General features: G+C 42.2%; 1 protein-coding gene and 1 long non-coding RNA gene across 3 annotated transcripts in view; both read right to left on the reverse strand.

Annotated features, from left to right (window-relative positions):
* ADAR (adenosine deaminase RNA specific) overlaps positions 1-19,954 on the reverse strand; it is a 46,985-nt gene extending 27,031 nt beyond the window's left edge. Inside the window, exon 1 of the mRNA XM_012476285.2 lies at positions 19,904-19,954. Within this exon, the coding sequence (XP_012331708.2) occupies positions 19,904-19,948 (45 nt within the window). The 5' untranslated portion in view covers positions 19,949-19,954. The remainder of the gene's footprint in view (positions 1-19,903) is intronic.
* On the reverse strand, positions 12,317-19,877 carry LOC105733714 (uncharacterized). Of its 2 annotated transcripts, none has more exons than XR_010340289.1 (3): positions 19,806-19,877; positions 14,424-14,729; positions 12,317-14,322 (listed from the first exon to the last, which is right to left on the reverse strand). It is a non-coding gene; the product is annotated as an uncharacterized LOC105733714 (long non-coding RNA). The 2 variants fall into 2 exon arrangements; XR_010340288.1 differs by lacking the exon at positions 19,806-19,877 and adding an exon at positions 15,401-17,842.
* Positions 19,955-26,511: the final 6,557 nt, after the last annotated feature.

Raw genomic sequence — 26,511 nt, forward strand, 5'->3', positions numbered from 1 at the left:
GAGTAGCAACAGTAGCAGTGAACAATTTAGGATCTAGGTCAAAAAACTACCCCAGCAGGCAATGGCTAAGTACTTTACATGCATTATCTCCCGTAATCTTCAGCACAGCCCTCCCGGGTAGGCTTTATTCCCACTCTGCAGCTGTAGAAACCGAGGCTTGACTAAGGCCCCGCTGCTGCTAAATCCAGGTCTGAAGGCGGAAAGCTCACTCTTTAGCGCTTCTCTACACTCATTCAAGTTACACTGTTACTTTCAAAAAGATAACTTTGTTATCTAGAGGGACAAGGACAAAGTCAAATTTACTTCATGGTCAGGCTTCTCTTAACTGCTTGATTTATGTTCAAGGAAATGATTATTCTAGGGTTCAACACCATCCTCACCTGTGAGAAATTTCTTTCTCTGTGTTTAATCTTAATTTTACTCCCCTGCTTATGAGATTATGGGGCCGTCCCTTCATAGCAGTATCTCCAGCTGATGCCCCTTTCAGGATGTTAGTCACTCCAAATTCACATTCCCTTGCAGACCAGTCTCTGTCTACCTTCTAGGCCTTTGCACATTCTATTCCTTGGCCTAGAATGCACCTCCTCCACGGCTTCCCCTGAAGCAACCTTTCAAATCTACAAGGGAGGCCCTCCCCACTGCAGGTAGGGGGAGGGAGTGTGGGAGCAGGTGCTGTTTGTGGTTTCTTTCTCCATGCTTCTCCAGTTACTGAGCACCTACCCCTAATAGGGCACTTGCACATTCTGCTAAAAATGCCCCATTCATTTAACAAAACTTTACTAAGCACCTAATAATTATGTGGTAGATACTGCATTAAGCATCAAGGATATGATACAAATAAGAGCGCCATCCTTTCGCTAGTCAGGTGGGGAAGATGGATGCCTCGATAATCACCACAATATCATGTACTTCGTATTCATGTATCTGCCTCTAGAATTGTCAAGTCATCTCCTCGGGGGCAGAAAGCTTGTTATATTCGCCTTCAGAGGGCTGGTTAGTTGAAAGAATAACAGACCACTCAGTAGGTAGAACAATGGCCAAAACAATCGCAAGGCAACTTCATAGGAGATAAAAAACATCAAACATATGAAAAGGTCCTCAACCCCATCACATCAGAGAAATGCACAGTATAGCCACAGTGAGCTACTGTCCATTCACCAGACAGACAGCATTAACCATCTGATCAGACCAGGTGGCAGCAAGGATGCAGAGCAGCTCCAAGTTACTGCAGGAAACCAGTTTACCATTATCTAGAAAGGACTGACTGACTATATACACCCCAAGAAGTTCAGAGTTGCATTACTTGTAATATCTGTAATAGCCCCCAAACTGGAAACAATCCAAATGTCCATCAAAAGTAAAATGGCTAAGTGGTGGCATATGCCCACGAGGGCGTATGATACAGCAACAAAAATGAAAGATCTATGTATGCAACAAGGTAGTTCATCACCTAAATATGATACTGAGTGGGAAAAGCCATATACATACTATATGATCCCACTTACAGAAAGTCCTAAGCCAGGTAACAGGATGGTGGTTGCTTAGTTCTAGGGAGAAAGGTGGGAGTTTTGACTGGGAAGAAATCTTTTGGGTACTGGTGATGTTCTACCTCTTGGCTTGGGTAGTGGCTACATGTTTGCTTTCCAACAATTTATTAAGTTATACATTTACGTTTTATTCATGTTTCTGAATTTAAAAGGTTAAAACAAACAAGAACCAACCAAACTCTTCCGGCTGCAATTCCAGTCCATTTCCCCATGTTTTTTCCCTTCACTTAAGTAACATGAGTTTATCTTACCTCTGCTTTCTTGTCTTCAGGATAAACAATCTGAAAGCCTTTAACCCTTCTTCGGAAATAATCCCGAAAAGCTTTAATCACAACTACAGTGTGAGGGCAGCTGCACCGCGGCTCCCCCAACCCTTTTAATCTAACACAGGACACAGTGGTAAAGCGGTGACCTTTCCTCAACGGAGGGTCAGTTTATGCCTTGAAAGTACGACTGCTATTGTCATTTAATATTAGCAGCTCAAGTAACTGCAGACAGTCTTATTCACAAACGTTTCATCTCCTCCCCCCCCTCAGGAATTGTTTTAACTCCCCGATGGTTGTGAGGTGGTTTTTTTTTTTTTTTTTTTTAATTGTTCTATTGTAGGAACTTGACGAGTTGGATGAAGGTCTTTAAAAAATTAATCAGAAAATACAGACAAACAAACACAATAAAAATCACCCATTGTTAATTCATGATTCATCCATGCCTACCCTTCCAGTGTTTTCCCCGTAGGTAAAGGCACCACCAATACACAGGCAGTCATTTCCTCTCCCAAGGGAGGAGCTCTTCCTATTAAGAATGGCTCGCCTCCCCAGGGGCCTGTGAAAGGACCTCAAATGTGTCCATACCACCTAGGGCTACTTATTAAAAACCACCTAAATGATTAAGAGTTACTGCCTAAACGGTGGCTCACGCCTGTAATCCCAGCACTTTGGGAGGCCGAGGCGGGTGGATCACAAGGTCAAGAGATCGAGACCATCCTGGTGAACGTGGTGAAACCCCGTCTCTACTAAAAATACAAAAAATAGCCGGGCGTAGTGGCACGTGCCTGTGGTCCCAGCTGCTCGGGAGGCTGAGGCGGAAGAATCGCTTGAACCTGGGAGGCGGAGGTTGCAGTGAGCCGAGATTGCGCCACTGCACTCCAGCCTGGGCGACAGAGCAAGACTCTGTCTCCAAAAAAAAAAAAGAGTTACTGCCTAAAAATGAGGTACTCATAAGCTCAGTATTCTCAGAAGTCTGGCTTCCACACAGCAGTGTCAAGCTCTAGTTCCATAAGTGCATTCAGCGGGTGAGAGTTCCCCACTTGCAGGGAAGGACATGTTACTATCAGGGCTCCTGAGTTGGTTTTTTTTCCAATCCCTGCTGTTCTTGCTTTTTAACTATAAGTAACTGTTAGTCTTGCTTGGTAATTGTGAATTAGTTTGTTGTGGATCTTCTGTTTAACCTTACTGCGTGCAGGGATGCATACTTACAACAACAGCCCTTTTTAGTCTGTAATTTCCTATAACCAGACTTTACTACACATATGGGCTATATCCAATTGGAACATCTATCTCCCTCTCTACTATAAAGCAGATGTCTGCAAACTCGTTCTGTGTTTGCTCATACAGTGATACTGTAACAGAAATGTACTGCCTGTGCATGTATGCTAAACAATTTGCAACATATTATTGAAGAAAGTAATAAATTACTCAGTTATTTTTAAGTACCAGGGCATTATTTTAGACTGGAATATGCACATAAATAGACTAATGTTCCTATCCTAACTCTTAGGAAATACATACTAAGCAATTCAGAGTGGCTAGGCACAAATTTATTGCCCTCCTTTTTTGTTGCTGCTGTTTCTCCTCAATTTCTTATCATTGAGTTTTTTATTCTACTGGAACAGCTCCTACCGATCAACATTAATTTTCAAAATTCATGATGGCCTCTCACAATAAACACACTTGCTTTGATAACCAGCAAAGCACCTTTTGGTAGAGGGAAGAGTGAGTTGCCCAACTGGCTGAGTTGTGCTGTGTGGCAGTATTTAGGCTGACATATATTCTATTGATGTTAATGACCGGAACTGGCTTTTTTTTTTTTTTTTGGAGATGGAATCTTGCTGTCACCCAGGCTGGAGTGCAGTGGTACAATCTCGGCTCACTGCAACCTTCATCTCCCAGGTTCAAATGATTCTTCTGCCTCAGCCTCCCAAATAGTTAGGACTACAGGCATGCGCCACCATCACCAGCTAATTTTTGTATTTTTAGTAGAGGTGGGGTTTCGCCACGTTGGCCAGGTTGGTCTCAAACTCCTGACCTCAGGTGATCCACCTGCCTTGACCTCCCAAAGTGCCGGGATTATAGGCATGAGCCACCGCGCCTGGCTAGAACTGGCTTTTGAAGTTACAAGAAAGCAAGAAATGCCTCAGGTACCCCCAGAAGAAAAACAGGTCTCCAAAAGCTATCAAGTCCCTTTATCCACTCCAGTAAGTTATCTAGTAACAAAGAAAAAAAGTGGTATTTATCAACTATATGTGCCAGGCTTAAGTATTATCATATCATAAAGATACAACATTTGTAATGTTACATATGTAAAAGAATACTAATGGCTAACAGACCTGTGTGCAATCTTTTGCATGTATATATAACCCATAAATGTACATTCAGTCTGATAACCACCCCACAGGGTGACCCATACAACTTGTAGTTTTATACATTATATCCTAACACCCTTAAGCCGCCTCTTCGATGCTAGATTGGTCTTGGATGCAGCACCTGACTAACTTCTGGCCTGCCTCTGGCCAGCACAGAGGTTCAGCTACTGGCCTACATTTGGGTTCTACTGAGTTGGGACCCAAAGGGGTAGATCTCCCATCTTCTTCTTCCCTAGGATCCAGAGCTAGCCTGTGAGGGACTGCTCTCAGTCCCAGCTTCATGCAAGAGCAATGCCCCCATCTCCACGGCTTATAGAAAGCAGAGGGGACAATCACAGTCCTGTCCTGGGCAGGCTCAGAGGCAGCCCGGAGTTCTGCAGTGTTTCTCAGGGAAACAGGCTGATTTCACCAACAGCCAATTTGCAGAAAGTCAATTTGCCAAATGGTCAATTCCTTGAATAACCAATTTACGAAACAACCAATATGTTGCATTTACTTTTTCTAAATCTCCTTAGTCTTAATTGACCAGTTTTTATTCTGTCTTCTTCATAGAATTTGGAGGAAATGTGCTTTGCTGTCTCTCTGCTGCTGTAGAGCAGGAGACTGACGAGGAAACTGAGGGGGCAAAGGGGTAGCACAGAGGGGCTGTTGTAGAACTGACTTTCAGTGAACTGATTTTCTTGGAATTTGACAGAGAGCCATTTCCAAGTGACCACTTCTTTAAAAGTGTTTCTCTCAGTGTTGCCAAATTAAAAAATACTTCCATCTAGGCACACTGAGGAGAAGGCCATGTGAAGACAGAGTAGAGAATGGTTTGAAGATGCTGGCCTTGAAGACTAGAGAGATGCGGCCGCAAGACAAGTGACACCAGCAGCCACCAGAGGCTCGGGGAGGCAAGGAAGGGATTCTCGCCTGAAGCCTCTGGAGGGAGCATGGCCCTAACACGGCCCAGTGACACTGATTTCAGATTTTTGGCCTCCAGCACTGTCAGAGAATAAATTTCTGTTGTTTTAAGCCACCTAGCTTGTGGTCATTTTTACAGCAGACAGCCATGGGAAACTAACGCAGCATCTTTGTTGGGCAATACAAACCAGGGAGCTCCAAGTTCAGGGCCGCCAGAGGCTTTGCTAGGCCTGACGGGAATTTCTGCATTTGGGTACATCAAAGGGAAAAGGCCAGAACAGACTAGCTGTCATAGATATACGCATGCACAGCCATGATGTCCTTTTTTTTTTTTCTCTAAGAGACAAGGTCTCTGTCACCCAGGCCAGAGTGTAGTGGTGCGGTCATGTCTCACTGCAATCTCAAACTCCTGGGCTCAAGCAATCCTCTTGCCTCAGCCTCCTGAGTAGCTGGGACTATAGGCAAATACCACCATGCCTGGATAATTTAAAAAAAAAAAATTTTTTTTTTTCTAATAGAAATAGGGCTGCACCATGTTGCCCAGGCTGGTCCTGAAATCCTGGGCTCGAGCAATCTTGCCTGCCTTGGCCTCTGAGAGTGCTGGCATTACAGGCATGAGCCACCAAGCCTGGCCACATTTTTAGTTAAGCCAAACAGTATAGCCTTCTCATTACTGTCCAACAGATTTAGAGCTTTTAGTTTTATCTGATTTTATTTTTTTCTAAGAAGATCCCATTCATTTATATTTTTTAAATGATAAAAATAAATCATATGTGAAATGAATTTCCAAGGCAATAAAATAAAATGCAGACAAACTTTTAGTAAGATGTGTTTTGTGATTACAACCTCCTAACTGGTTTCCCCGCATGCACTCTGGACTCTTTTCTATCTGGTCTTCTCAACACAGCTTGTGTGATTTCTGAAAACCAAAATCTGATCATGTCATGCATGGAATTCAAGAAAATCCTAAACTAGCAATAAAGGGTCGAGGGGGGACACAGGGAGGCTTCAGCAATACAGGTAAGGTTCTCATTCAGGGAACGTGTTAGGTTTGTGAGTATTTGTTTCATTGTTGTATTTCACTGATACATATATGCTGCAGGAATCTTTTATGCATATCAAATGTTTATATTATTAACAAAAAGTACTCTGATGGCTTCCCGATGCTCTTAAAAGCAGAAATCTTTCTATGATGGCTCCGAGGCCTTGCATGGTCTATCCCTGCCATCCTTCTCCCTCCTGTTGGACCATGTCCCATCTCTCTGCCCCCCAGCCTCCCTGAGCCTTCTTTCCCTCCCTCTAGATTGCCATGCTCCCTCCTGACACACACCTGCCCCTTTCTCTGGATTATTTCCCCTCCTTTTCACTAAACTATTATTTGCCCTTCAGAACACAGCATGGTCGACAGTTCTGGAGGAAGAGCTTGAGCTCTAACCCCTACCCTCTCCCATCATATGCTTTCAAGCCCCCTTTCCTCTCTTTTGGAGGATATTTACACCGTAATTTTACATTTCTTCATGTGGTTTTTTTGGTTAATGTCGGTCTCTCTTACTACAAGTTCCAAGAAGCTAGGGCTATACTAGTGTTTTGCTTTCTGCATGCTCAAAAATATTTACTGAAAAACTCCACATGTGCATTTCCCTCAAGAGACAGTCCAAAGCTTTCAGATTCCCAGATAGATCTGTGTACCCAAAACGAAGTTTAAGAGGCACCACTCTAAAGACTTTGTTTTTCCACTGGTGTATGTCAACTCTGGCTTATGTCTTCCTGACCTGGCCCACGGCCCTCTCCAGCACTTCTGTCTGGAGTTCTAGTGGACAATGGGTATCTCAGAGGAGGGTTGAAGTTCCCAATACGGAGCACAGTATAAAGTTAAAAACTACAAAGTGATGAATCCCAACACGGCTGCCTAGCCAGGGGACCGGATTTCTACCAAAACAATGACTGGGTCATTACTATCCTGACTCATGGACATAGTGAGAGATAACTTATCAAAAACCCCTGCAAGCATCCTGTCCTGCTTGTTGCTTAGACAATGCCTAGTTCAGAGAACACTGGCCAGTAAGTGGCATTTGGAGACTTTGATTCCCTAATTTGGGATGGAGACTGTTAGTTTTAAAAACCTACCTCATCCCTCATTGCCACCCTGAGGCTTCGATCTCAGAGCCTAACTTTTGCATTGAACTGGTTCTCTGCTGGGCATTAAAACTTATGCTTAGCATATCAATCTTTGATGCCAGAGTCTAGATTCTTACTTTAACAAAGAAACTTCAAGGAAGGCACGAACTGTGGGCAGAGGTGGGATTCTGCATGAAAGCGGCTGACCCTGATGAACAACTTTCCCTCCTAAGCTGATTAAACCAACATCAAACCTCTTCCAAACAGGAAGATGTGAGAAGATCCTTAATATAATGAAGACTGTCTATCATAAATCAACAGCCAATATCATATGTAGAATGGAATAGACACTACCACTCAAATTAGAAATAAAAAAGAGGGCTACCATTACCATTGTTATTTTCCTTAATTCTAAGATGCACTGCTTTTTACATCCTAACATTTCTGATAATGGAATATGAACCGCAGTGTATGTTTTAATAGTGCCCCCCCAGGCCAGGCACGGTGGCTCACACCTGTAATCCCAGCCCTTTGGGAGGCTGAGGCGGGCGGATCACAAGGTCAAGAGATTAAGACCATCCTCAGCAACATGGTGAAACCCCGTCTCTACTAAAAATACAAAAATTAGCTGGGTGTGATGGCGTGTGCCTGGAATCCCAGCTACATGGGAGGCTGAGGCGTGAGAATCGCTTGAACCCGGGAGGTGGAGGTTCCAATTAGCCGAGATCGTGCCACTGCACTCTAGACTGGCAACAGAGCAAGACTCCGTCTCAAATATGTGTATATATATAATATATACATGTATATTATTTTCCACGTGTGGAAAATTGTATGTGTATATATAATATATATACATGTATGTATATGTTATATAATGTGTATATATAATATATACATATACTATATATACATATATAATATATATGTATATATATTATATAGATGCATGTATATATTATATATATACACATAATTTTCCACACATGTGGAAAATTACAAAACTTTGCCAAAGAATGTATGTCTTAAATAGAAGGACATACCAGTCTCAGATGTGATGGCAGAATACTTTATGAATGCTAATTAATACCAAATTAAATAATGATTTACTGTAACTGCTATGAGGTTGGGGCAGTAAGGAGTGGATACCTGACAAAACGATTCCTCCAAAGTTCAGATGCAACTGATAGGTCATTGGATGGGAATAAATAGATAAATAAAGTTCAAGTACATTAACAAGAAGACGGCTTCGCTAATTTAACCAAGGCAGCGCTGGTATAATGCAAGGGTGGAGCTTCAGACTAACAGAAAAGAGCCGCCTTCCCCCAAACAGAGCCTACGGCGTGCAGAAATCCACCGCGTGATGAGGAACCAGAAACAGCAGTGAGGGAAGAAGGGTTATTCAACAGATGGAGCTGGGCCAACTGATAGGCTATTTGGAAAAAAAAAGTCTGGAGTCTAACCTTATATTAATAAGCCAAAACAAACTGCAAATGTATTAAAAGACTAAGTGTAAAAAAAAATAAATAAAAACACCAAGAAACAAAGTCAGTGTGTACAACTTGATCCATTTCATAGCAATGAGGGAGAGGACTGGTAACTGTTCACTGTAGATATGTTTTGCACTTGAAAAAAGTGACAGCCAGGTGCGGTTGCTCACGCCTGTAATCCCAGCACTTTGGGACGCCAAAGCTGGTGGATCACGAGGTCAGGAGTTCAAACCAGCCTGGCCAAGATGGTAAAACCCCATCTCTACTAAAAATACAAAAAAAAAAAAAAAAAATTAGCCAGGCGTGGCAGTGGGTGCCTGTAATCCCAACTACCTGGGAGGCTGAGACAGAGAATTGCTTGAACCCGGAGGTGGGAGGTTGCAGTGAGCTGAGATCGCACCACTGCACTCCAGCCTGGGCAACAGAGCAAGACTCTATATCAAAAAAAAAAAAAAAATGACATGATGTTTGAAAATGTTCATAATAAAGAGCTTAAAAATATAAATCAATAAGCAAATAATAATATACAGGAATCACAGTCACAACACATGCAGGTCAGAGTTAATGTGTGTGTGTGCGCGCACACACAGCACTCGGGCCAGCACCGTGGTTTCTTTTAGTCCTCACCACCACCTTATTAGACAGGTACACTATTATTGTCCCCATGTTACACCATGGTACAGAAGAGGAAACGGAGGCAGAACAAAGTCTGAAGTTGGAAGGCATCTTCAACAAGGTTATGCAGCCAGGAATTGGCAGAGGCAGGAATTCAGATGCAGGCACTTTGGCTTCAGAGCGGGTCCTCTCAGCCATTATGCTATCCTGTTCCCTCCAAAACTACAGTCCACAAACAGGCAATTCACAAAAAAGGAAGTGCAAGTGTGTGTCAAACATTTGGGCAAATATTCAATCACATAAGTAAAGACATAAAAATGTAATATGATTTATGGTTTCATTCATAAAATTAGCAATTAAAAATAAGACTACTCGGGCTGCTTGGGAACTCCATGGCTACCTTCACAATCTAATCTTGGATTCTAGGGATCCACCGTGACCCCCTCCAAAATGTTCTCAAATCTGATTAGGTCATTGCCACCTCCCTTCTTTAAGCCTTTCTGTGGTTACTCATTTCTCTTAGAATAAAGGCCCAAGTTCCTAACAAAGTCTATAGTATGGCCCAACCTGGGGCCTAGCCCACCCTAAAGAGTCTTCACAAAAAGCACCTTCCGTCCTGTTTACCCAACAGCCACATACCATTCTTGCAGCTTTGAAAAAGCCAAATCACACACTCTCCTCCAGTACTTAGCCAGACAGCATAAAAAGTTTTAGTATCCATAACCCTAGATGGCTGTCTGTATAGCCTTATCATTAGTCGTAGTTATGTGTTTGATTAATCACGTGTCTCGGGTAAGCAGCAGTAGTCTTGTATCCCTGTCACCTAGCATAGTGCCTTGGCTATAGAAGGTACTCAACAAATATTTGTCAAATGAATATAAAGTAATGATTGAGAGAAAGAAAGAGGAGGTATAAAACAAAAAAATGAGGAAAGGAAGAGAATGAGGCATTCTCTTATAATGGTGATAAGAATAAACTGAGAGTTTCAACTTCTTAACAAAACAAATGGACAGGCCAGGCATGGTGGTTCACGCCTGTAATCCTAGCACTTGGGGAGGTTACCTGAGGTCAGGAGTTCGAGACCAGCCTGGCCAACATGGTGAAACTCTGTCTCTACTAAAAATACAAAAATTAGCCAGGCGTGGTGGTGCACGCCTGTAATTGCAGCTACTCGGGAGGCTGAGGCAGGAAAATCACTTGAGCCTGGGAGGCGGAGGTTGCAGTGAGCTGAGATTGTGCCACTGCACTCCAGTCTGGGCAACAGAGTGAGACCCTGTCTCAAAAAAAAAAAAAAAGAAAGAAAAATTTGGACAATATGTGTCAAAAGCCATAAATATGTTCATTACTTTAATTAATAATCACTATTAATAATGTAATCAGAAAACTAAGTAATAATTTAAATATAATTAATAATACCACTCATAAAAATCAGCCTTGAGGAAGATAGTTTGAAATTTAGTATGAACATTATGTTCATTATAGTATTGTTTGCAACAGCAAAAAACTGAAAACAGTTTTAATGTTAAAACTGGAGACATGGTCAAGAAGTCTCCTATAGTCAGGAATTATATAACACATTAAAAAGTGATATATTTACAAAGAGTTAATGCCATGGGAGAGGTTAATTTCAAAAGTGGAAAGAATATAAAATTATAAATAGTGAACTCTTGCATCTTTGAAAAACAGTATGTATAAGAGGCAGATAGTGCTGGTGGCCTACTCTAAAACGATGCCTCCCTTTCTGAGAGTTGCCCTGATTCTGCCCACTTTCCTAAGAAGGCCAAGTTCCCTCCCCAGGCCTAGAGGAAGGATGTTGATTAATCTAATTTAATCCAGTATTGAGTATCACTCCTTTTGTCAGTGATACATGTGATACATTTGTGGCCAGCAAACCACAAAAACGATCTTTCTGAGGCTGTCTGAGAGAAGGGCTCCTCGCCGGGAATAAGCGATGTCCAGAGGATGGCAAGGCAGAGGGCTGGAACACTGCTGGGTTGCTGAATCAACCATCATGTGTGTGAACTACTCTATCTGTGGGCAAACCAACACAGTGCTGCGTGAAAGACCTAAATACTCATGATGATGTCTGAGAAGCAAGTTAACCTGTGATTTTATTGACTTTTTAACAGCTTTCTGTAATTTTCAAGTTCTTTTTAATAATAAAGCATGTATCACCCTCAAAATAAGAAGAAAAGGTTAATAAGAACAAAAAAATAACTACTTATTGCATGAACCTTGCCCTTATGAAGCTCACAGTCTAGCAACGGGAACAGCCATGTAAATAACTGATTAGAATATGTGATAAAACCACAGTGGGATGCAGCTTCACAGCTACAGAATGGCTAAAATAAAAAAGACTCACAACACCTAATGTTGGTGAGGATATGGAACAAACTAGCATTTTTGTATACTGTGGAAGGATAAAATGGTACAACCATTTGGGAAAACTGTAAGGCAGTTTCTTCTAAGGCTAAACCCAGTATTTATACTCCTGGGTACTTACCCAAGAAAAATGGCCACAAAAAGACTTGTACAAGAATGTTCATTGAACCAGGGGCTGGAGGATGGGGGAAAAGAGGATACATTTGTGGCTAGCAAATGTATGTCCATTTTTCTTCAATGGAGATAGAGTTTTAGATCTGCAAGACGAAAAAGTTCTGGAGCTCTGTTGCACAACAATGTGACTATACCTAACACCACTGAACTATACGCTAAAAAAATTGTTTAAGATGGTAAATTTCATGTAACGTATTTTACCACAATAAAAAACAGGAAACAAACTGTTCATAGAGCTTTATTCTTAATGGCCCCAAACTGGAACAACCCAAATGTCAACCAACTAATGAATAAACTAATGAATAAATAACTTGATGCATATTCACACAATGGATACTGACACATGCAACGTGGTTGATCCTCAATGAGAGAAGCCACACACGAAAGCACATACTGACATGAAACTTCAGAACACGCAAAACTAATCTATAGCGATAAATATCAGACATCAGTAGCTGGCCTTTGGGGGTAGTGGTGACTAGAAAGGAGCACAGGGGAACTTTCTGTGGTAATAAAAATGTTTTATTTCTTGATTTGGATAAATGGTATATATTTTTGTCAAAATGCATTGAGAGGTACACATGAACTCTGTGCACATAGGTACACATAGTTATAACCCCATGAAAAAAGTCTTAAGGAAATAGTGAGGAAGGGGAACTGGAAGAGGCTGAAATTGTCATCTTGGCTACATGCTGAAAAGCTGTTGCCAAGCACGAGTGCCTCTTCACATCAGACAGCCACACACAAATATATTTTCATGCAGCAATTTATGGAAACGCTAAGAACACTAAAATTATGATTATCTATATATGTGAATCTTAGTTTTGTCAAGCAAGTTTTTTGCTATTCCGATAAATTATTTAAAAAGGAAAAAATATAAGTGCAGTAATATAAACATCCTTAAAATAAAACATAGACCTTTAATTAAAACTGATTTTATTTAAAATAATACACTATCTTCATCAAATATTTTGTTAAAAATCTGAAATAAAACTGAAGCTAGCTTTTTAAAAGTCAGATTAAAAATGAAAACCTTAAAAAAATTAGAATACAGAATGAGGAAAAAATCTTTTTATGCTCACAAGCAAAAGAAGAAATCAAAAAGGATAAAATTTATCTACCAAAGAATGAAAAATAGATTTATATTTTTAATGATAAAGCCAAAATTAGATGGCAAACAACAACTAAAAAATATTCACTGCTAATAAAGTTGTTTGCTTTTCACAATGAGGACAAACTCACGGTTTTTAGAATATTTGTATATTTAAGTATTTAAAAAATCACTGGCCGGGCACTGGTGGCTTACGCCTGTAATCCCAGCACTTTGGGAGGCTGAGGCGGGAGGATCACCTGAGGTCAGGAGTTTGAGATCAGCCTGGCTAATGCGGTGAAACCCCATTTCTACTAAAAATACAAAAAATTAAATGGGCATGGTGGCGCGTGCTTGTAATCCCCGCTACTCGGGAGGCTGAGGCAGGAGAATCACTTGAACCCAGGAGGCGGAGGTTGCAGTGAGCCGAGACTGTACCATTGCACTCCAGCCTGGGCAACGAGCAAAGCTCCGTCTCAAAAAATAAATAAATAAATAAATCACTTAAACACAATAAGTGAATAGACAAAACATTAACCAAGAATTTAAAAAGTAGAAATAAAAGTGGCTAAGTATGGGTAAAAAGGATTATGGTTATTATTAATTATAATAATTAATTATAATAAAAAATGCAAATTAAAGTGAGACGCTATTTCAAATTTAGCTAAGATTTTCCTTTTTCAGTAGAATATTCAGTTCTGGAGAGGAGGGTAGGGCGAGGGAGAGGCACAATTGCTGAGGGCAGTGGAAACTGGTATTCACCTTTTAGGAAGCAAATCAGGACGAAGTACTACAGCAGAGTAGCGCAGCTAGGCTGAAACTGGAGCTTGGGTGTTATGGAGTAAGTGCGGGGTTAAATAATAACCCTGTCATTTCAAGTCTTTATTTGTACAAGAAGTACTGTTTTATTGTTGTCAAAAGAAAGAAGGGGGTATTTTTTCCCTTTCTTCATTTATTGGGGGGTGGGTATGGTGTGGCTGGGGTTCCCGGAGATAAGGCGTAACATGTAACCAGGAAGATGGATGTGTTCTGCAGGGTCCTGAGGATGTGGGTTTAAGCCCTCCCTGGGAGAGGGTTGAAAACAGAAGCTTGAGTAGCTCATGTCCTGAAGAGCAGAGCGGGCTGAGCCACTGGTTCCCCACCAGGTTCTGCCACATACCCTACGGCAGAGCGCGGCCGCGTTAGGGTGAAGGCCAGACAATGGTGATCAGACGTAGTATGTTATATTCACTAGCTACGGCTGTAAAAACCCGAGGAAAGGGCAGGGATGAGACATACATCAGGCTGTTAGATAGCTCTACTTCTGGAGGGCGAGATGAACTAGACGCACAGTTGTCTTATTTCTGTTCTTGAGTGTTTTGGTATCTAAAAAGAAAAAAAGTTTTAAAGTTCACAACCCTTGGTTCCCAAACTCCAGTCCAAGAGTGAGTTCCTATTTATAAAGGACTAAGAACAGTGCCTGTTACCTTGTAAGTGCTGAAATCAATGTTCTTAAAAATAAATGCTCCAAGGAAAGGGCCTGAAAAATAAAAGCCTTAATATACAACCTAGCAAAGTTCAGAAGGGTTTGAAAGGAGTGAAGTATCACACAGGGTAGAATTTCCAGCTGGAGACTCCTTGGGCCTGACCTCCGCAGGTTCAAACACGTATGGAAAGAGGTGTTCTGCCTTCCTGGGATGACCCACAGTACTCAAGTTTCAGACCTTCACAGTGAGAAGTGTATCTATCATGCAGATTCGAGTGTTCATCAACATAATGCCAGCATTTTCTTCCTGTGGGAAGATTTTCATTCATGCATTTAATAAACATTTACTGAACACATACTATGTGCCAGGTACTGTCCTAGGCTTCAGGATAGTTTTGTTTTGCTTTGATAACAAACAAAGAAAATTCCTTTACACACTGTCTCTCATGAAGCTAATGAGAGACAGTCAATGAGGAGAGACAGGTAAGAAATAAACAAATAAACAATGTCAGTTATGAGTGCTATGAAGACAAATCATGCTAGCTAAGGGTAGGAGATAAGGAACACAAAGCAAAGGGTACTCTGTCCTCGAGGGGCTCTCAGTCTAGTGGGGAAATGACCAATAAACAGACAATTATCAAAGAGAAATAAAATCTACAAGGGGGTTATGCTCGGGTGTTTATGGGAACAGAGGAGGGATGCCCAGCTCATTAAGGAAGGTGTCAAGGAAGGCTTCTGGGAAAAGCATGACCTGAATCTGTAAGGATCAGCCAGATGAAGCAGTGGGGAAGGGCAGCGCAAACAGCAGATGCAAATGTAGAGAAAGGACGGAGAGCACATCATGGATGCTACAGTGAAATTCAGTGTCTGATGGGCAAACACAACCCACTGGATTCATTCCAGTTGGAAGGCTCTAGAAGGACCCCAAAGAAGTGAGATCAAGAGCACACATATAAGCACGTGTGTGCATACACATACCCCTGCAGTAGTCACGTGCTGGTTCTGCCTGCCTAGGACCTCTGCACTTCTCCATCCCATATGGCTACGGAGGAGCAGTTCACTTCCTCATCCCAGGAATGAGCCTACGATGCAGATCTGTCCAATTGTGGTCTTCCTGTTTCCTTGTCAGCAAAGATTAGTTTACAATGCTAAAAGACAGTCATCAGGTCATAGGCTTGGGCTTGCTGATAAGGAGCTTTTCCAGTATGTATAGAGAAAACAGCAAGAGAGAATGAGGTCAATCAAGAAAAAGGAGCCAAAAAAGGACGGGCCAAGAAAGCCCTCGTGACAGTATTTTAGCCCCAGGATCCAGCCATGCCTGAAGCTTGTTTTGGACTTTCTAGTTAAATAATCAAAGAGAGGAAAAACTCTTTTTTTGCTTAAGTTAGTTTACGCTGGGTTTGTGCCACTTGCAACTAGATGAATACACAGCTCTTTTGGAGAAGAGCTTCATTCTGTGTGCACGAGGCACGAGGTGGTACAGAAGGAAAGGGAGGCTGATGGCAAAGGGTCTCACCTAGTAAGTCTGATAAAGAGGGTGAAATAGGTGGCTTCAAGGTAACCAGAGGGTATAGAAGCAGCAACGAGACTCCTTGGGTGGAGGAACTGAGGGGTGTGTATGTAAGTCACAGTCTATACGGATGGGTTATGTAAGTTTTCTATGTTCCTAATAGTTCACTTTACAACCATAAGTCACCTTTAAACATCTTTACGACACAGAATAGCTCATCAAAAATACCAGGAATATCATCTGTTTAAAACTAGTTTACTATTCCTACTATGAATGCACATTAGTCACAGATCTTTCCCAAATATTTAATTTGAGACAAACTTAATATTTTGAACTCTTTATCCCTGATGTTAAATGCTCTCCAGAAAACTCAAGCAGCTATACCCATTAAGATCCAAGTCTAACAGATGTTACAGCAAAACAAATTGCTCTATCTCAAGAGATTATTACAGAAGTCCACAAGCTCAGATTCTGTTGTTCACATATTTGAGAACTCTAATCAGTTGGTCACAGATAATACTACCAATCTTGGTCTGAGACAGAGCTTCAAATCTTTAAATCCATGAATCAGAAAAATGCTCATATTACAGTGTGTTATAGCATAAAAATAGCTGGCTTAAGGACCCTTTGTGTAATAAGCACTGGGCCTCCTTCTGGCAGAAATAACAATGCCTCAAGATTTCTTCTTTTTTCCACAAGCATTTTCCGAATACCTACTTTGCGCCCATGATCCCAGCATTGTGTGCCCATGAGCCTTTCCTTTTTTTCTCTGGGTGAAAAGGCCAAATCTCAGTTCATATCTGAACAATGCTGAGTAAAATGTAAAATAAAAGATAATGTATCATTGGACAATTTGAGATGTTAGTCTTGCAGCCAGTGCTGGCCCACTAAACTCTGCTTGGGCCTCCTTTCCCCCACCACACCAGGTTCACATGGCCAGGATACTAGTCACTGAGAAAGAGCAAGACTCAAATCACATAGCCTAATGGGCTGGCTTCAAGTTCCAGCTCCGCCGTTAACTAGCGTCAGGACCTTAGCCAAGATTCACTTCTGCATCTGTAAAATGAGGATAATGCTGAATGCACTAAGTTGCTGGAGGGATAATATAAGTTAGTGTATGTAAAGTGCTTGACACAGTGTCAGGTACATAGCAAATGCTATATAAAGAGAAGCTATTGGCTGGGCACGGTGGCTCACGCTTGTAATCTCAGCACTTTAGGAGGCAGAGGCGGGCAGATCACTTGAGGTCAGGAGTTCGAGATCAGCCTGGCCAGCATGGCGAAACCTGTCTCTACTAAAAATTCAAAAATTAGCCAGGCACGGGCCAGGCACAGTGGCTTACACCTATAATCCCAGCACTTTGCAGGGCTGAGGCAGGTGTATCAGCTGAGATTAGGAGTTTGTGACCAGCAGGGCCAACATGGTGAAAACCTGTCTCTAATAAAAATACAAAAATCAACCAGGCATGGTTGTGTGCTCCTGTAATCCCAGCTACAAGGGAGGCTGAGGTGGGAGAATCACTTGAACCCAGAAGGCGGAGGTTGCAGTGAGGCAAGATCCTGCCACTGCACTCCATCCTGTGTGATGGAATAAGACTCCGTCTCAAACAAAATAAAAAAATAAAGAAAAGAAAAAATTAGCCGGGCATGGTGGTGCACATCTGTGATCTCAACTGCTCGGCAGGCTGATGCAGGAAATCACTTGAACCCAGGAGAGGGAGGTTGCAGTGAGCTAAGATACCGCCACTGCACTTCAGCCTGGGCAACAGAGAGAGACTCTGTCTCAAAAATTTTTTTTTTTAAATGAGAAGCGGGCCGGGCGCGGTGGCTCACGCCTATAATCCCAGCACTTTGGGAGGCCGAGGCGGGTGGATCACGAGGTCAAGAGATCGAGACCGTCCTGGTCAACATGGTGAAACCCCATCTCTACTAAAAATACAAAAAATTAGCTGGGCATGGTGGCGCGTGCCTGTAATCTCAGCTACTCAGGAGGCTGAGGCAGGAGAATTGCCTGAACCCAGGAGGCGGAGGTTGCGGTGAGCCGAGATCGCGCCATTGCACTCCAGCCTGGGTAACAAGAGCGAAACTCTGTCTCAAAAAAAAAAAAAAAAAAAAGAGAAGCTATAATTAATAAAGTGAGGTTTTTTTTTTTTTTGAGACAGATTTTTGCTGTCATTGCCCAGGCTGGAGTGCAATGGTGGGATTTCAGCTCACTGTAACCTCTACCTTCTGGGTTCAAGCGATTCTCCTGCCTCAACCCTGAGTAGCTGGGATCACAGACATGTACCACCAAGCCCGGCTAATTTTTATATTTTTAGTGGAGATAGGGTTTCACCATGTTGGCCAGGCTGGTCTCGAACTCCTGACCTCATGTGATCCGCTCGCCTTGCCCTCCCAAATTGCTGGGATTACAGGTGTGAGCCACCATGCTCGGCCTTACCTGAGATCTTAACCTCTTTGCAGTTCTAGAATTTCCATGAAGTATACAGTAGAGAGATTATGGATTTTGAGATTCCCCCCCCCACCACCACTCCCAAGTCTACTTATCATATCTGGCAGAATAGCAAACATCCAAAATAGCAAAAAGTTCCCCTGCTTCTCAAGCAGCTGTACTAATAGGAAACCTTCAGCAAAGGAGCAAGTCCAAGCGCCTGGGTACTGGGCCCTTACTAATAATAGCTAGACACTTCGAATTCTGACACCCCAGGAAGGTAGATATAATTATCCTCATTTTGTAGATAAGCCCGAGTAAGAGTGGAGAGGTTAAATAACTCATTCAAGGTCAAACAGCTGCTAAGTGGCCGACCTGCCTCCAAAGTTCATGTCCTCTTTCCACTCTATTTCCCTGCTTCCATACAGCAAGCACTCAACTGTTAGTAAATAACGAACAGGATATTTCAAGATCTTTAAAAGGATGAGAACAAAGCTCCTCTGGTAGAGAAAGAAGTTGGCATCATCTCTCACAACTGCCAATCGTTTGACACTCCTGCCTCCTCTGCTCGCAATGACCTGCTCTAGCAATCCTGCTTCCCTCTCTAGCAACAAGCCACTGTGTAGGCCTCTGTTTGCAAGTGTCCTCCGGTACCAGCCTAGACTCTGCGCCCTCCGCTAACTGCACGTTTGGGCTCCTCCGCACAACATTCAAAATCCAATGACAGGTATCCCTTTTTGGAAGGCAAGTTTCCCAAACTCTGACACCAACACGAAACACCTGGGGCCGGCATACCCCCCTAGTGGGGCCCCCAAATCAAGCTAAACAGAGAAGGAAGGGGAGGTGACGCAACTAGGCCTCCTGCACCAGGCCAGACAGAGGCTGAGCGCGGCCGCCGTGACCCCGCAATGGGCTCTCCACAGTGGCCGCCTACGCCTTGCCTGTGGAAGGCACGCCAGGGCGGCGATGTTATCATTGGGATAAAGGGCTGTTCCTAATGCAGTTTGGGGGAGAAGGCGCAGCAAAGCGCGTACCGGGCGAGTCCCAGGCGCCTCGCTCTCCAGTCACTCTCCGAGGCGGGGGAGTCAGCAAGAGGGAAACAAGGGCTTTTGGTACCCAGCTGTTGGGCTCCGGCTGGCACGAGCGCCGGAGCATCCGTGCGCAGCCTCTGCCGCCCACACCCGAGCACACACAGGCGAACACACGGGCGCACACACACGCACACAAGTACACCAGCCCTGGGCGTCCGCCTCCCGGAAGGCTGCCGAGCCCGGCCACTGCGCCCCTACCAGACGGGTCCCCACCCGGCCCTGCGGCCACCCTCAGTGCCCCGCCGGGGCGCCCCCGCGCTTCCCCTAACATCAACGCCAGAGACTGGAGAGGCCGCAAGGGCCGGGCGTTCCAGCCCGGGCAGGTGTGGCCGAGAAGGACGGAGCCTCTTACCGGGTCTTGTATTTCCTCGGGACACTGCCGGACACCCTGAGGCTGGCACTGCCGCCGAGACCCTCCCCCGCCCTCCCCCACCACGTATCCCTCTCTACCTTCAGTCGGGAATCAATGGTCTGGTCGCAGATTGGTGACATCATTGGCGCGCCGGGCGTGGGAGGAAGTACCACGTGATTCTACCCTCTTTTGTTTGTGCTCTAGGAAAGCAAAGGTTCTGTTGCTAAGTCTTCCGTTTTTTGACGTTATGTTAATACTGCTATTTTGGGTACGGTAGAGAGTAGGTACTTGGGTTTAGGATGCTGCATTTTTGCCCATGGCCTTGATTAAACTCCTTCTTAGTCATTCATAACGTGGTTGGGCCGGAAGGCCTGAGAAGGTACGTAGGTACAATCCTCTTTTAAAAAACAGACCACATAATTAGCCAATAATACATTATGACCAGTAGTCCTTGAATTGCCCGTTTAAATTAAATTAAACTAGTTCATTTTAAAAGTAATATGATGAGCACTTCCTTTAACTTGACACGCTAATCGAGAACTAAAATATTACCCAGTTAACTTTCATCAGCTCGTAAGTGGTCCCTGTCTTCTGCCACTGCCTCTCCATCAGAAGTAACCCCCATCCTGAATTTGTATTTACACAACTATTATATTGCTTTATTTTCGCATTTATATATATTACTAAGCAATGCATTTTTACTTTTCTTAGTTTTGTGTGTGCTTCCAAACTTTCATCTAGAGGCCTGGGCCTGGTACATTTTTCTTTACAAACATGTTATTAATATTCACTTTTGTTGACTGAAGTTACATTTTGTTCATTTTCACTGCTACATAACAATCCATTATGTACCATAATTTATCCATTCTCCAGCTGCCAAATCTTTGCGCAATTTCCAGTCTGTTGCTATTTCCAACAGTGAAATCAGCATTGCTTTGTGGTGCCCCTGTTCAAAAATGTGTCTTGGGTATATTTACCTAGGAATAGAACTGATAGGACTTGGAATTCCACTACTCCACTTTATATGATAGTGCCAAATTTTTACCCAGAGTGGTTGTACCAGTTTATACTCCTACCAGCATCCACATCTTCTCTAACACCTCAGATTTCTTGTTTTTTGCTAATGCAAAGGGAGTTAAATGGTCTCAAACTGGCCTTATTGAGGTTAAGCATCTCTTTTAGATATTTATTGTCCATCTGTAGTTTCTCTTCTGTGAAATATCAGTGTAGGGCATTTGAGGGATTTTAGGTCTGAGCAAGGAAAAATATATGACCAGGAGGTGGCATAGTAGCACACTCAAGCTTTATTTGTGTGAGCTTTGACACGTTTGCGTTTAGGGGAAGGCCCTCACCTCATGAGAAGATCCAGAGATTAGGAGTGGAGGGGAATCATCCAAAATGGGAAGTGAGAAGGAAACTTCCAGAACAGAGTGGGCTTACCAGGTCTAGGTGATGTTCAGCAGCCAAGTCTCTGTTTCAGAAAGTTCCTAAGGGCAGCAGCAAATTGGAGTCTTCATAAACCGCAGGATTTATCTTTTCTATGACTAACAGATGTTGGGCACAGTTTCATGAGGTATACAAAGCTGGCAAGCAGCTCTAAATGCCTAAAAATCTGCTTATTTGGGTTATATTTAAAATGCCTGGATGTATAAACATTTGAGTTAGGTGCTGACAGGCTTTTGAGGTAATAGATACCAGCTTGCTGTGAAGAAATAAACAACCCAGGGACCCAGAAACAAGCCATCTTTGGCTCTTTATATAACAGTTGGTTTGAGTCTTTTATTATTGTTTTAGTGGATTGTTTATTCACATACTTGGGACACTAATTCTTTGTCAGTTGTATGTGTTGCAAATTTATCCTTCCATTTGTGTCTTTTCACTTTCTATTTTGATAAATAGATGTTATTAACTTGGAATTTATTAATATTTAACCTGTTTTTTCATTCACCCTACCCTAATATATATTCACTTACTCTTACTCATAAAAATCTTTTTTTTGTTTTGAGACGACCAGACTGGTCTCAAACTCCTGACCTTTTGATCCGCCCGCTTCGGCCTCTCAAAGTGCTGGGATTACAGGCGTTAGCCACCGTGCCTGGCCTCTCCTAAAAATCTTTAAATCCTTATTCTCTCTGGAATTTACTTCGTATATGGTGTGCATAGGGATTCCACTTTACTTTTTACATACAAATGACCTTTATTTCCCCCAGCTTTGTTTATTGACTGGCCCCAGCTTTCCCAACTTTGTTATATAACATTCCAGTTACATGTGGGTCTATTTCAGATCTATCTATTCTAATCCACTGGAAAATTTGTCTATCTTGATGTCAACACCACATTAATTACCATAGCTTTATAAAAAGTCTTGATGTTTAGTAGTGCAAAATCTTCCTTTTATTCTTCATCCATCTTCTTTTGCTTGGTCTTTTGTTTTCCCATATTTTAAGGCAAACATCTCAATTTCCACACACAAGTTGCATACACACACACACACACACACACACACACACCCCATCAACAACAAAAACCTGTTGGCATTACATTAAATAAATATAATATATAAATGTGGAGATAATTGACATTTTATGATTCTGAGCCTTCCATTCTATAAGCAAGGGATAACTCTCTTTTTATTCAGTCTTCATTAATGCTTTAATTTGGGTTTATTATTCTCTTTGTCCAGATCTTGCACATCTTTTGGGGGGTTTATTCCTAGATACTTTGTAGTTTTTGTTGCTATTATAAGTGATGCCATTTAAAATATACTTTCTAATTGTTTGATGATGGTATAGAAATAAATTTGATTTTTGTACATTGATATTGTATCTGGCTGCAATGCTAAACTCTTATTTATAATAATTTATTTATTGATTCTTTTTGATTTTGTATGTAAACAGTCATTATCTGAAAATAATGCGAGTTTCCCCCCTTCCTACACCCAAGCCTTACTGCTTTTTATCTAAAAGTGTTGCACTGGTTTGGGGGAGAGGGCAGTACATTGTTCCAGTACAGTGTTATTGGAAATGGTGATAATGGGCATTCTTGATGATCCTGATATTCAAAAAGGGAACTTAATATTATTTTTGTATATATATATATTTTTTTTGAGATGGAGTTTCGCTCTTGTTGCCCAGGCTGGAGTGGAGTGCAATGGCGTGATCTCGGCTCACCACAACCTCCGCCTTCCGGGTTCAAGCAATTCTCCTGCCTCAGCCTCCCAAGTAGCTGGGATTACAGGCATGCGCCACCATGCCTGGCTAATTTTGTATTTTTAGTAGAAATGGGGTTTCTCCATGTTGGTCAGGCTGGTCTTGAACTCCCAACCTCGGTGATCCGCCCGTCTCCGCCTCCCAAAGTACTGGGATTACAGGCGTGAGCCACTGATCCTGGCCTGATATCACACATCTTAATTATTGAAGTAAAGTCTGGTAATATCAGACCTCGACTTTTTTCTTCTCCTTCAATATTGTGTTAGCAACTCTGGTTCTTTTGCCTCTCTGTATAAACTTTAGAATCAGCTTACCGATATCCACAAAATAACATGTTGAGATTTTAATTGGCATTTCATTGACTCTGTAGATAAAGGTTGCTTTTATTTTTGAATGTTGGGCTTTTACTCAGCTACTTTTGCTTTCTTTTGAGACAGGATCTCACTTTGTCACCCAGGCTGGAGTGCAGTGGCATGATCTTGGGAGCCCTCCCTCTCCTGGGCTCAAGCAATTCTTCCCACCTCAGCCGTCCAAGTAGCGGGGACTACAGGCATGTGCCACCATGCCTGACTAATTTTTTGTGTGTTATTGGTAGAGACGGGGTTTCACCATGTTGCCCAGGCTTGTCTCAAATGCCTGAGCTCAAGAGATCCTCCCGCATTGGCCTCCGAAAGTGCCGCTTTACAGGTGTGAGCTACCACACCTGGTCTCAGATACCTAATTTAATTATCTTATTAGTCATAGTAATTTTTTTTTTTTTGACTGGAGTGCAGTGGCACAGTCTCGGCTTACTGCAACCTCCACCTCCTGGGTTCAAGCTGTTCTCCTGCCTCAGCCTCCTAAGTAGCTGGGATTACAGGCACATACCACTAGGCCCAGCTAATTTTTTGTATTTTTTAAAATTAGAGACGGGCTTTCACCATGCTGGCCAGTCTGGTCTTGAACTCCTGACCTCGTGATCCGCCCACCTTGGCCTCCCAAAGTGCTGGGATTAGAGGCATGAGCCACCGTGCCCAGCCAGTCATAGTAATTTTTTAATGGTTTCTTTTGGTGTAGATAATATTGTCCAGAAGCAGTGATTATTTAGTCTCTTCCCATTTCACTTTCCCTCTCTTTCTCCCTCTGTCTTGGTCTTATAACATTGTCTGGGATCAACAGTAAAACCTAGTGGTGATTTCCTTGTTTTGTTCACTCCATTTATTTAGCAGAATTTATTGAACTCCCACTATGTATTAGGCATAATTTTACCTGCTGAGGATACAGCTGTGAAAAAGAGTCAAACTACCTGCCCTGATGAAAACTGTACTTTGGTTTGGAGCAGGAAAAGACAGAAAAAAAAAAAAAAATAAATGAACATATAATTTCAGGTAGTGTCATGAAGAAAAATCAAGCAGAAGAAAGAGAAAGTTTCTTGAGTCCAGGAGTTCAAGACCAGCCTTTGCAACATAGTAAGACTCAGTCTGTACAAAAAGTGTTAAGATTTAGCTAGCTGTGGTAGCACACGTCTGTAGTCCCAACTACTTGGTAGGCTGAAGTGGGAGGATCCCTTGAGCCCAGGAGGTTGAGGCTGCAGTGAGCTGTGATCACGCCGCTGCATGCCAGCCTGGGTGACGGAGTGAGACCCCGTCTCAAAACATTTTTTTCTTTTGTCCCTTTTGGTGTCATATGGAAAAAAAATCATTGCCTTTTGGTCCTCTGATTTCCTACATTTAGGTCTTTGATCCATTTTGAGTTAGTTTAGTGTATGGGATGGTGTTTGGATGTAGATATTCGGTTATCACAGTACTATTTGTTGAAAAGACTATTTTTCTCCATTGAATTGTGTTGGCACTTTTGTCAAAAATCAGTTAACCATAAATGTGAGGGTTTATTTCTGGACTCTTAATTTTATTCCACTGTCTATCATTATGCCAGGCCCACGTGCTTCTTTTCTTGTTCACTGTTAGTATGTGGACATATAATAGATCTGTATATTTATCTTATAAACGGCAGTTTTGTGGAATTTATTCATTCTAATAGTTTTTAGTAGATTCCTAAAGATTTTCTATACACAAGACCATTTTACATGTGAAAGAGATAGTTTCACTTCTTCCTTTCCAAGCTGGTTGCCTTTTCTTTTTCTTGCCTGAACTTCCAGTACAATGTTGAACAGTGGCAAAAGCAGATATCCTTGTCTTATTCTCAATCTTAGGAGAAAGGCATTCAGTCTTTTCCCATTGAACAGGATGTTACTTCAAGATTTGCATACATGCCCTTTATCCAGTTGAGGAAATTCATTACTATTGCTAGTTTGTTGAGTGTTGTTATAAAAGAGTTTTGACTTTTATAAAATGCTTTTTTTTTGGCATCTACTGAGATGATCATGTGGATTTTGTTCTTCATCAATATGGTGTATTACATTAATTTATTTTTGAATATTAAACCAACCTTGTAATCCTGAGATAAATCTCACTTCGTCATGATATATCATCCTTTTTTATAAGTTGCTAGATTCGGTTTGCTAGTATTTTGTTGAGGCTTTTGCATCTATGTTCACAAGGGATAGTGTTCTGTAGTTTGCTTGTGATGTCGTTGCCTGGTTTTGGTATCAGGGTAATTCTGACCTACTAGAATGAGTTGGGAAGTGTTCTCTTCTATTCTGGAATAGTTTGTGAAGAAATACTATTCTTTTTCTTTTCTTTTTTTTTTTTTTGAGACAGAGTCTTACTCTGTTGCCCAGGCTGGAGTGCAGGGGTGTGATCTCAGCTCACTGCAACTTCTGCCTCCCAGGTTCAAGCAATTCTCATGTCTCAGCCTCCCGAGTAGCTGGGACTACAGGCATATACCACCACGCCCAGCTAATTTTTATAGTTTTAGTAGAGATGGGTTTTCACCATGTTGGCCAAGCTGATCTTGAACTCCTGGCCTCAAGTGATCCACCTGCCTCAACCTCCCAAAGTGTTGGGATTACAGGCATGAGCCACCGCCCCCGGCTTTTTAGTTCTTTTTCAAACGTTTGGCAGAATTCACCTGTGAGGTCATCTGAACCTGGGTTTTTCTTTTCTTTTTAGTAGAGAGGGGGCCTTGCTATGTTGCTCAGCCTTGGACTTTTCCTTGTGGGAAGTTTTTAAATTACAGATTCAATCTCTACTCATTTTAGGTTCATTTAGATTTTGTATTTCTTACTGAGTTAGTTTCAGTCATTTGTAGCTTTCCAGGAATTTTTCCATTTCATCTAAGTGACCTAATTTGTTGGCATACAGCTGTTCATAGTGTTTTTTTACACTCTTACTAATTTCTATAAGGTTGGTAGATACATTCCCATTATGGTTTGAATGTATGTATCCCTCCCAAATTCATACGTTGGAACTTAAATCCCAAGGTGATGGTATTAAGAGAGAAGGCCTTTTGGGAAATGATTAAGTCTTGAGGGTTCCATACTCATGAATGGATTAGTGCTCTTTTAAAAAGAGGGTAAAGGGAATGCCTGAATGCATTTTGCCCTTCCATTCCTTTTT

This window comes from Aotus nancymaae, unplaced genomic scaffold, assembly GCF_030222135.1.
Source record: "Aotus nancymaae isolate 86718 unplaced genomic scaffold, 86718_ANA_hifiasm-v0.15.2.pri h1tg000108l, whole genome shotgun sequence".
Lineage (NCBI taxonomy): Eukaryota > Metazoa > Chordata > Mammalia > Primates > Aotidae > Aotus > Aotus nancymaae.